Below are 12538 nucleotides of genomic sequence, written 5' to 3' on the forward strand. Positions count from 1 at the left end.
TAAAGAAGCACTTCATTTTGCTGCACAGAGGAAGGGTTGGCCCCTAAACAGGAAAACTTGTGAAATTATTCTTACATAACGTCCTCAGTATAAATTAAGATTACAAACAGATGACCCTGTTAAAGCACCACCTTTGTATATCAGCGAGGGTATAACCTTATGGTCTACCTGGCAAATCAATTATATCAGCACTCTAAAACCACCCGCTGGGTATAACAGATGTAGAAGTAGTATCTCGACTCCTCATGGCAACTAAATGCCAAAAAGCCAACAGACAAAATACTGTATGGGGGTTACCATCTTTGTTCTCAAGTCTACCTACTCCTGATACCACCCGAAGTGATAATGGCTCACACATCTCATGCAAGAAGGTGCAAGAATGGGCAAAACAAGAAGAAATTCAATGGGTATTCCACACCCCATACTAGCCTCAATCAAATGGAAAGGCAGAAAGATCTAATGGCTTATTGAAAAAGAGCCTTAAGCCATACGAAGCCCAGTAGGATACTCATCTTTCCAAAGAACGTCACCAACTGAATCATTGGTATGGGCCCACTGAAAGCCCTGCCAGCCAAGCATTCTTTGCAAAAACTGAACGTAACACTCCACCTTCTGATGAAAGAAAATGTCCAATAACATTACAGCTAGAACAACCTATTATGGCAAATTTACCACAAATTGGAACTGTGCCTATGACTCCAGTGAAACCTTGTGGGCCACTTGCTTGGGAAGCTACTGATAGCAGTGGAGCAAAACATAGACGGATTTATCCTGCATCATAAACAGGGTAACCTTTTTGGCCTTCCCCACCAAAACCTTTTCTTTCTTTTGTCTTACAGGAGAAAATTAATCTGTATTGATGGCAACAACAGCAGCAGCATATTCCCAGCCCAGTCTCATTTTTCCTTTTAACTGAGACAAGTATAATCCTTCCAGTTCAGACACAAAGTTCTTTGGACCATGCGCTACTAAATTACTAAATTATACTTACTGGAAGTGTTGGGATCTCACCAAAAGATAAGGCAGACTTGAAGCCTGCTACTTTGGTTATACATGGAAATTAGGCATAACTAAAGGATGAATGGAGATGGGAGACACTGCACAGAAAAAGAATTATTCTATTTCACAATAATAACATTCATCAAATGAATTCAAAATTCAAAAAATTCACTTCAAGCTACACCAGGTGAAGAAATAAAAATAGGGTTCCAGGCAATCAATGGACTCACCCACGAAACCCCCACCAACATAAAAATATACTATACTGATTTTTCTAAATCAAGAAACAGTAAAAAATCTTGCTAAAAGATACCAGAACAAAATCAGCAAATTCCATCTTTAAAGGGAACCAAACAAGACACCATTTTGGTAGGATGTTGAATTAAAAATCACACTAAGTGTATGACAGCAACCTTACACATTGTAAACTACGCTGGAGAAACACACAAGATACGTACCTGTGCTTTTAAATGTGAATGCTGGTATACCTTTACTATATTCCAACTGACTTCATGATCTCAAAGGTCTTTTCCAACTTAAATAACTCTATGATTCTATAATTCTATGATCCACTGTCTGCCTTTGAATAGACTCCAACTCTTGTTCCAGCTTAGGTTTTCAATTCAAGATTGATATTGAACAAACATATTCACCAACTCAACCTCCTATCAAACTGTCTCCTCATATTTATAAGACTGGTGTCTACATGATTAAAAACATAGAACAGCAGCATTATTTAACCCATCATGGTCCCTAAAATGAGTGGAACTCTCAATACAGGTTGATATCTCTGCAATTAAACCCCCCTGCTCACCACTCCTGAACACATCTTATACAGGGTGGCTAGTGTGGTTGCATGGACAAACCCTCACCTCTCCAAAATGATCGAGGAGAGATGTGACTTTATCATGGGAACAGGGCTAAGAGTATTAAACAGCACAGATGCCAGAATTTTAACAAACAAAATAACCTTGGCAACAAGTGATGTACATAAACTAGAGAACCTGTTACAATCTTCTTTAATGGCACTAGGAACTAGTCAATGGCTTTTAGCTGATATGATGCCTGAGTGGGAGAGAATTAATGAAAAAGACCACCAACTAATTACAGAAGTACTTGGCATTACCCAAAATAATATTTCTCTAGCTCTTAGCTGCATCCAGGCTCAGCTGAAGATACAATCTACTGTGGCAGCAATTATAAGGGAAGGTAACAAGGGCACCTTGGCCACTGAGAATCAAAAGGTAATCTGGGATAATGCAACCAAATTTGAAAGGGCCTTCCAATCTTGGTGGCATCTAGTTAATGTCACTTATAAGCCCACCAACAGTAAACCACAGTTTTCATTTTGACAAGACCCAACGCTTTGGTATACACCATATACCCAATCGTTGCCCTGGGATTCAATCACCACAGATAGAATGGTACTCTATCTGATAGAATATAGAGTATGGGCCCAACAAAATGGAAAAAAATGGCAAACCACTAATATTGATGCATATGCTGTACAGGGACAATAGGGATTTTTTGGCGACAGTAATACCATTAAGGCCTAAGACATTTGTCTTGACACTGAACAAAACGTTTGTCGCTTTGAAATAAAACCTGATGAAACCCCTGAAACTGTACTTGTATATGTTGGAAATGGATGTGTTTGTATAAGAACCCTTTGTGATTTTGTATTTATAGACAACGCCACTGTGGAGACATATAATCACTCAAATATCTGTATTTGTCATTTTACCAAAATTATGGGCTGTGACTAATTACTCAGCCCCTGTAACAACCCACCAATTGTTACAGTTGAACTACATTTCATATCAAGATTCATTGCCTACCCCCATTGGAATGAATCTTAGATTGGTGAAGAAACTACTACAACATGATGACCTGTGTCAATTGCTGAAACAAAGTTGTCTGGAACAAAAAACCCCAAATTACCATTCACCATGATGCAGAGGAGATACACTATGTCCTGGAAAGAGTGAAGAAGGACAGAGAACACCACTGGTGGGGCACCTTGTTCGGATGGTCACTGATAGCAACAGGAGCTTTTGAATCAAATGCTGCATCCCATCATAATTTTACTAATTTCTGTTGTATTGTTTATTGTTGAACATTGTTCTGTATGTTAAGAGAATGGAGGATAGCTAGATGGGTGGTACTATTGCAAAAAACCTCACATACCTAACATTGCTTAATCACATTTAACAAAATCCTAACAAATAAGTAGACCAACCAAAACTTTCCTCAAATTACAATTGGAATATGGCATTGATCTATTTATAGGCACAGAGGCAAGAGGTGACCACACTGCTGTTCTGTGAGAGATATCGATAGACTTTAGTCACGGGGTGGATTTTGGTGGTGCGTTTCCCACCCTCACCTCCCACCAGGTCACTCTACAGTCTCAGGAACACTGGTTAGGCCTTAGCCTTGGTGTAATAAGTTGGGTGGTTAAGTGTCCCTTGGCTGTACCAGAAAGCCTTGCACGGCTCAGATGGGAGAAGCACTCACCACACCAGGAACTCCTGTTGCCTGGCCAAGGCAGGGAACAAGAGTGGGAATAACCAGGCATCCCCTGACAGCCTTGGAACATTCCAGGCTTGAATCGTAGCCCGAGTGGTACAGTACCACTGTTACCAGAATTTTGAAAATTTGAAAATTTTGAAAATTCCAGTAATTACTGACTCGGTCCACAGCCAAGATAGAAACTTACCACTGACTGAAGCCAATCATCTTGCAACCCGATAAACAGGGGTCCTAAGTGAGGCCCTTTGAGCCTTCCTGGACCGCAGCCGGCTGCAGCCAGCATCTCCCTCTTGGGGGGGTGGCTCTTGGAGCTCGCAGACTCTCCTGTTGGCAAAGTCTGGAGGACTCTCACCTAAAGCTGATGACGGGGCCTGGGCTGAACCCCCCAATGCTTGAGGATCAGCTGTTCACCCATTGAGAAATGCCAAGGCATTTGATGTATTTCACTGAACTCAAGGGGAAAGTTTAACAGGTATACCTTTGTATATTTATATGCATATATATCTTTGCACATTTGCTCCTTTGTGTCCGTGTGCATGTGTGTGTGAACTGATTTAGATATGCTCTCTATAATTAAGTTACTGCTCTGATTGTAGTAAATCCTATGGATTCACTTTGAGAATACTAAATTAGCCAATGAGTAAGTGCTGCTAGAATCTTGTGATCCACATTAAAAGGTCCACCTTAAACTGTGAATAAGTCTTAGACTGCTGCTAGATCAAAAGCTGTGTAAAAATTCTCTCTGTGGTGAATTTGTGTGTGTACAACATCATATGAAGATCATTTTTTAAATCATTCTAGCTTGAATCTATCTCAGTTTTCCTCTGTATATTTCATCCATGTCATAACTAATAGAGTGAACCTTGCCATCAAACTTTGTTAAGGCGCACTTTTATAAATTCATATTACAAGCACTTTTGCTAATACTTTTGACAGTGATTATTTGAGTGACCCTAAACCACTCTTTCACAACACCCACATGAAGAATAACCTAGGAAAATCTTCAGAGTCCCTTCAGAATTCCTCTTGTCTGAAACTTTCATGAAAGGAATGTTCTCTGCCAGGCTGTTGTAAGACTTTTAATTAATTACAGTTCAATTCTGTTTCCATTAACTGCAAAGAAAACAGAATCAGCCCCTCAAGGTTTGGAAAGTTCTTTGAAAGCCTTGAAAGAAAGAAGTTACGCAAGTGTGAAATTGCACTTTTGTTCCTGAACAGTGCATCTGCTCCTGTAGCATCTTTCCCAACTGATGTCATAATCCATTTTGTGACATCACAGTTGGTTTCCACGGGAAAGTTTATTAAATCCTCATATAAAGGTTTGAGAGAAGGACCACCTTGTGCTGGGAATAAGCAGCATTTATATTTAAACAATGAATGCATATTCAGTATTATGGCCTATATAAGCCAAAAAAAAAAAAAAAAAAAAAAAAAAAAAAGAAGAAATTACTAATTATTTGTGAGCTGTCACCAGATTTACTTTTTCCAGAAAGGTTTTCTCAGCTCTTATCGTGAGGTAATAGTAAAAAGTTCAATATGTGCAAAATATTTTTATCTACTACTATATCTTGGGCTGAATTTATTTTTTTTTCTGTTACTATGGAATGTTAACCATTATGCATTTTCCATTACATATATATCTAAGCCATCTTTAGCAATGGCAGGGGAATTAATGGTGGCATTCTTCACATATTGGTAAACTCACTGAAAACCATGAGACTACTGCACAAAACAGCACACCAAAATACCAAATTGTATCATGAGCTTATCAGATCTATATAGTTTAGACAAACTATACTACTTCCAAGAAAAAAACAAACAAAAAGACTGAGTAAATGAAACTCAGAAAGCAGGCTTTTCTAAACACACACAAAAATTCAGTGAGAAATCCCATGTGTTAAACAACAACTAGTGCAGGGTTTACAAGAGAACACATCCTAAATTTTTACCTTTGTAACCACAGAGTAACTAAAAATATTATGCCCAAAGTTAAAATCAGTCTTAGCATATATTTTTTATAAATCTGTCATGTGTCTACCACCATTTGCTGTATAACTTCCAGCGGTTTATGGTAAATTATAAGATAACAGATTTATGTTCCAAATCTCCAAAGATTCCTCCACACATGTAATGGAACAATTCCTAGTACTTCAATTTATGTATATTGATAAACAACAAATTTATAAACTGTAGAAATAAAGCTGAGCAAGCAAGTGGCTTAATTTTGCCGAAGTAAAAGACAATGCAGTTTGTATTTTAATCTAGTTCTAATACATACATATGTATGTATCTTTGTAGATCACAAAAAATGCAAACAAAAACTTTAAATACTTTTTCTGCATTCTGATTTGAAATGTGTGTGCTGAGCCTTAGGAAAGCAAACAGCAGAATTGTCTTTGAGCAGAAATATACATTCCACCATTTCCTACCTTCCAATGATGACAGTTGCTGTTCAGCTTCCAAATACAACTGAGAAAAGATTGGTCTGGGAACTAAGTTGTTTGAGCGGAGAGAGGCCTCAATAGAATTATGCAATACTTCTTCAAACCGTGTTGTCTTGAGCTGACCAGCGTAAGAATTTCCCATCTTCTCAAAAAAAAAAAAAAAAAAAGAAAAAGAAGAAAGAAAAAAATATTCAATTTTAGCAGTCAGAACTCAATCCCTGCATGTTGTCAGACTACAACATTTCTCACGAAAGAAAGAAGCTTCATTGTCCACAAAGAAAGGCAAAGGAAAAGAACATTGACTCCAGCAGTCACTGGGCAGATCCTGCTGGTAAATTACAGGAAGTTATCTAAAAGTAACAGCTTTCTGTAATTCAGCAGAAGGGCAGCAAGCTTTGACACCTTCTTGAAGATGTGGCTAGAAATCTGATGAGAGTAATTCCTTGGTTTATATATAGCAATTGACGAGATGCATTTTCAAGAGTCAACAATCTCATCTGTTAAACAGCCTTTGTTTTACATGACTGGAACAGAATAAATGTTAAAAGAACTGGGGAATAGCACAGTTTAGTGTGTTTATCTCTGCATGGCCCACAATAGCTGAAAACTCATGGCTAAAGCAGTTCAACATATCTTTTAAAGGTGCTGTCTCATAAACAATGTAACCAGACTATAACTCAGATATGAAATATAATGGCTTTTCCTTCTCTCCTTAAGCAGTATTTTTCCCTGCAAACATGTTTGGGGTTTTTTTTTTTTTTTCATTCTAGAATGAGACATTATCAATTATCTATTTAATTTTGCATTTAATTATTAGGACTTCAGTTTAGTGAAACTGCGTAATTTACTCATTCTGCCATTGAGGAGTCAGTCTATTCCAGCTGAATATCCCACGTACTTAACTACTGCCTGCTTTCCATAGTGAATACAATGAACTGGTAGAACCAAAAGCCATGTCAGCTTTCTTTTCCTATCACAAAGTAGCTCTTGCCCTGGGCCCCATGTCCTTTCCCTCCTCAAGTAACTGTGAATAGAAAGCATGAAATGCTTCCTGTTTGTGGCAGTAATTCCCAAACACTGAACAGCCCCTCCTCAGCACTGGATACTGCTTGGGAAATGAGCCAGTTGGGAAGCATCCTGTAGGAATCAGTCAAGCAAAAGAAAAACTACTGTGAAACCACATACTGCTCTTGAGGAAAAAAGGGCTTTGAAAGGAGCAATGTACAAACAATGTAACAATGTACAAAGATGGATATCTTTTTATGACTTTGTAAAGCATTTTTTACATATATAATCATATTTTTGTATACTTTTTGTATCATGTTAATACTACGTATATAGTATAGTTAGTACTATATAATACAGCATGTTGGTATTATATAACTTGTACTAATAGAAGTACAGTAAGAATTACAAAACCATGCAGGCAGCATTTAAGAACACGATTGTCCTGGTTTCAGCTGGGATAGAGTTAATTTTCTTCTTAGTAGCTGGTACAGTGCTGTGTTTTGGCTCTGGTGTGAGAGCAATGTTGATGAATCACAACAATGATCTAGATTAAAAGCAGGCACAACTGATGAAATATTTGTGTATATACACAAAATTAAACAGAAAAACTGCAGCAAGCAGTACTGATGTATCCATTTGGTGAAGGGTAAACAGGAAGCTGCAAAGCCTGTTAGCGATGTTGAGTACTAATATGGAAGCAAGGATGCATCTTCTGACACAAAAAGCAGATTACAGTTCCATCTCCGCACTGATAGGAAGCCTCTGGCTCCTCTTGACTTAAGTACCTGCTTCACCCACACCAAACACAGCTGAAGACAATGACGGAAACCTGACATCAGTATTGTCCTTAAAAAGCTTTATCAGAGGTGTACGCAGGAAACCCAAGGTCAAGCTCTGAAATTAATTATACTGAATGTTGTTTCTACACGAAAGCACTAGAAGATGTTTAGTTATATTTCTAATCCGTCTTTCAACAATTATGACAATCAGGTATCTTGATAATTATTTGTCTGTGTTACACTGATGTTTTATGTTTAATATAACACAGACAAATAATTATCAAGATACCTGACATACCTATTTAATTCTTCATCCTTTTAAATTCCTTCCCATATTATGAACTCTTTTTTTCTCTTCTTAGGTTGGAGGCATCTGCAGGCTCAGGGACCTATCTCTACACTTTCAGGGCCAGGTACAATATGGTTCTATGTGACTGTTCTTCACAGTCTTGAAAGTCTAGACTAAAGAGAAATAAAAATGCACGAACATGCTCTCAACATGTTAACATTTGAAATTACACCTTCAGGACTGGAAACAGCATTCAGCTATCAACCACTCCACACACTTTTTTACATAAACTGCTTTATTTAGAGTGCCAAAACCTGAAAAATTAATGCAAAATCCAAAAGACTTTTTGCACTTTAGAAAAAAATCACTGATACAGCACAAAGGGACTATCCAAAAGTTTGACTGCAGTGGCAGAAGCTTGTTTTACAAAGGGCCAGATTCTACCTGTTCTCGATATGACCATGCAAAGCAGACTGGTCTACCTGCTTTTCAAACTTACTTATTTCTTTGAAAGATTCATTAAAGCACATGAAAAAGAGGAAGTTTTTAATCCAGATCGAGAAAAAACAATTCTGAGACAACTCAAAAGCATTATCAAACAGGCATGCAGACTGCTTTATACAATGAAAGCTTACTTGCTTTACTGATCACTATCTTGATCTAAGTGTGATGAATGAGAAAACACGGTAATATTTCTGTTTATAAACTCCACTCCAGACACAGTCAGCTATTATTCTGTACAGTTTATTAGGAACAGAAATAGATACACCATTTACCAGGATTTAACATACTTGCTCAGGATTCATACAACCCACTAGTGGACAAAACAGAAATCCTGTATTTAACCCTGAGGATGGCAGAAACCAGAATCTTACCAGTGTGATGTCACGGATAAAGAATCAGTTAAAATTAAGTTATTTTATATGCAAGGGGCAGGTCCTGGAATCCTTTACAATATAAGCATATTTGTTTATCCATTGGGGTGCTAATTTAATTATGTGAATGGGTTTGTAAAATGAAAGAAAAAAATCCTTTCTATACATCTGGTAAGCTCTTGTGTACCTGTAGGAACTTACAATCACAGTGCCAAACACAATCATAAATCCAGGAACATACTTTGGAAAATGTGATCAGTGTTTTATAGCCATTTTTCATTATCAAAGACACCACTGGAACCAGAAAATGGGCATTCCAGGAGCTTTTTTGCCAGCATCAGCCTTAGTCACTGGGAGTCTGAATGACAATCTCAGTTTGAGAAATTACTTTTATGAAGCAAGCAGGAAGCTGTTTCCCCACTAACTCTGTGATGGTGTCATCCCCTCTTTTCTTTAAAGCTGCTCAGACTGTGGTACCTGAATTGTCAATTGCTGACTGTGGCACCAGGAAGCAAAGGCTTTGAGTCCTATTTTCCTGCTTCAATGAACTCAGCGTTCCCAGCCTAGATTTATGTCTCTCTTGGATACAAGTGGGTGGCACAGGCTAAATTTTCAAACGCTTCTGAAATTCCAAGCCATGAACACAGACAGTGACAAGATGTCAGTGACACAGAAGGATAGCCCTTGATCCCAACTACTGATAAATCAGAGGGCACCTCCCCATCACACTGTCAGTTTTCATGTAAAACATGCAGAGAAAAATATTTGCCAATACAAAGGGGAGAAAAAAGGGGAAGACCTGGACTGGGAAGAGCTGCTTAAAACCATGATAAAAAGAGGAAAACCACTCTGAGGAACTTGGGAGCCTAAGAAACAATCGCAGATACAGAAGAAATCCATGGATAATGCTGCCAAAGAAAGATGCCAAGTCCAGACATCTGAAAATGAGAGTAGGAATGTGTTAGGCACTAAAGAGAACAGTCCTCAAATTCCAAACAAGGGACTGTCAGGATTCCCGTAGTAAACAGGGATTGCATGACTAGGAACACCAGGGAACTTCTTAAGGGTTAATGTCTGCCACATATAGAGGCAAATTCAAGTTCAACTGCAGCTGACCTAGTTAGGTTTTGAAGAAAACCTGCACTATTCTGCTATGATGCTGTACTCCAGCTGCTGTGATTTAGAAAAAGAGTTCCCTCCCAGCCAGGAGGGCAGTACTACCACAAGAGTCATTACGGTGACCAGTCACGATAACACAGAGCCATTGCCAGCGGCAGGAGGACATGCAGTCCCATCACTTAGGAGGGAGATCTTCTGCACAGTGGAACAAAGATGGTAACACACTAGTGACTTTTTAGTTGCAGTTGTCTGTGATAAAGATCAGTGAGGAGTATTAAGATTTTTTGAAGACCGAAGATCTAGCACAGCAATTCTGGACAAGATTTATCCTCTACCTAGGAGTGACTGGGTATCCTAAGGAAAGCTATGGACTTCAGAGCATAGAAATTAACCCAGAGCTTTTTACAACTCCCATTAAAACAGACAGATAAAGAATATTTGCCTTCAGCAGAAATTGAATAAAGAAAAGAATATATGTGGGCTGTGTTAAGAAGGCTTGAAAAAATAGTCTAGGATTCTAGGGATCTAGGAATCTAAGTGGAAAGTTAGGAAGACATATTTAATGACTAACAAATTCAGTCTTAGATACAGCTTACACATTATTACAGGAGGAAGAGTTTCATATTCAGTTGTGAACATTTTGCATTATAAAATATAATGGACATTAATACTTTAATTTACTAATCCTTCCAGCAAAACAGTATAGCAATGGATGCATTTTCCCAGTTAAAGCAGACAGCTTTCATACTTTTAAAATGGCCTAACAGTAATTTCAATTGTATCATTTCTAAGAGGAGAACAGTAAGATGTTTCCAAGCACACTCTTATTGCTATGGCAAGAGGTAGTTCAGCACTTGCATAAAGTGAGGGGGTTTATTTAGGTGACCTATGGATTTAGGCATCCAAAAGGCTATCCATTAAAATTTGCCTGGGAAGAGAAAGCATTCTTCACTGCAAGTTAACAATTTGTTCACAGATCAGTACTGGAAAAGCTGTTAGTGTGATCCTTTTGCTCTTTGAACATGAGTTAGATCAATCCAGTAACATCCTAAATCAATCAATATTTCTAAAGTTTGGTAAAGTCTTTAATAATTTTTGGAAACCAGTATCAAAAACAACAGTCTGATTAAGAAGAAAGAAAACCTAGGGCAGGGACTTGCGTGTAAGTGTAAGTACAAGCAGAAAAGTAAATTTGGAGACAGCACAAAGCTGATTCTCTTTAATAGTAATGATACATACTATAAGATCCTCCTCATGGATTCAGTTCAGCCACAAGATTGTGTAATCATGTTTTCTTCTTATTTCCATTAAGCTATCTGTAATTATATACAGTGCTTTCTTTAGCTTTGTATTTGGAAGAATAAATTATTTTTAATCTTCTATATTTACACGTGCCTAGTCTAAAAGTGAGACTGTGTGGTAAATCTAGTCCCACAGGTTATATAAAATCCTTGATTCAGGATAACTAAAAGAGACTGTTACTGATACTAACCCCCCACCAGACTCAGCATAGTACTATACCATATGTCTTTACTATGAGCCTCAAAACAAGGTTACTCCATCCAAAATGCCTTTTGGGAATCACCACTGACCCATCATAACTTCTGAAGCGTGCCTGGGAATTGCTGCAGAGAGTTCGTACTACCACCAGAGCCATGCCAAGGCATTACAACAGAAAATAGATTTCTAGCACAAATGAATTTTTCCGCAACTGTTTAATTTACTAATTCAGCTGTAGCTCATATCGACAAAGACAAAGAAAAGCTTACTCTTTCAGAAAGCAATCTAGTGGTTCACATACCACAAAACTATCCCTTGTAGAAGTAATTTACAAAGTTTTTATTTGTCAGTACAAAGCCACTTACAGACATAGTAAATAGGTGGACTATTGCCAGTTTCTGCAAAAAATATTAGTTTCTGGAAGTCAAATTTGTTTCCTCACAATATTCTTCCAGAACAACTTGGCAGTAAGAGAGAGAGAAAAAGGGCTCAGAAGACTGATAGTTATGATATAAGACTGGAGTGTGGGAAACATTTAAATAAATTTCTTCATTTGAGATCACTTCCAGACCAATGTTTTAGTCTTCCTATGATTTTCATCAAAATCTTCAAAACAGGTTTGATTTTCTGCGGTTAGTCTTACCCAGAAAGAGAAATTTTGAAGCTTCAAAAATTGCTGAGAATTGGAATTACAATCCTCTGCTGAGCTCAACTCCATAGTGCTAATAAGATTAATAAGATTAAAATCAGTAGTCACTCATGGATCTGCTGATTAAAATCAACTTCTTCAGCGAAGTAATTTATTCCACAGCAATAAAGATGCCACATTGTTAAAAAGTCTCTGGTTGCTCTCTGTTTTGCATATGAATAAAGTTATGGCAGTTCAGTAGACCCCATTTGGCCATTACATTTTAAAGGCCACATAAAACTTTTAACCTAAACCAGAGTTACCTTTGCCAAAAAATCCAGCTCCTGTTCTGTTACCAGATCTTA

The 12538-nt window shown here is 37.7% G+C and overlaps 1 protein-coding gene across 2 annotated transcripts in view; it reads right to left on the reverse strand.

The window, feature by feature from the left end:
• GREB1 (growth regulating estrogen receptor binding 1) overlaps positions 1-12538 on the reverse strand; it is a 108939-nt gene that overhangs the window by 61113 nt on the left and 35288 nt on the right. For both annotated transcript variants that reach the window (XM_027787845.2, XM_005238167.3), the window contains exon 2: positions 5961-6117. In XM_027787845.2, the coding sequence (XP_027643646.2) occupies positions 5961-6117 (157 nt within the window). The remainder of the gene's footprint in view (positions 1-5960; positions 6118-12538) is intronic.

This window comes from Falco peregrinus, chromosome 7 (assembly GCF_023634155.1).
Source record: "Falco peregrinus isolate bFalPer1 chromosome 7, bFalPer1.pri, whole genome shotgun sequence".
Classification (NCBI taxonomy): domain Eukaryota; kingdom Metazoa; phylum Chordata; class Aves; order Falconiformes; family Falconidae; genus Falco; species Falco peregrinus.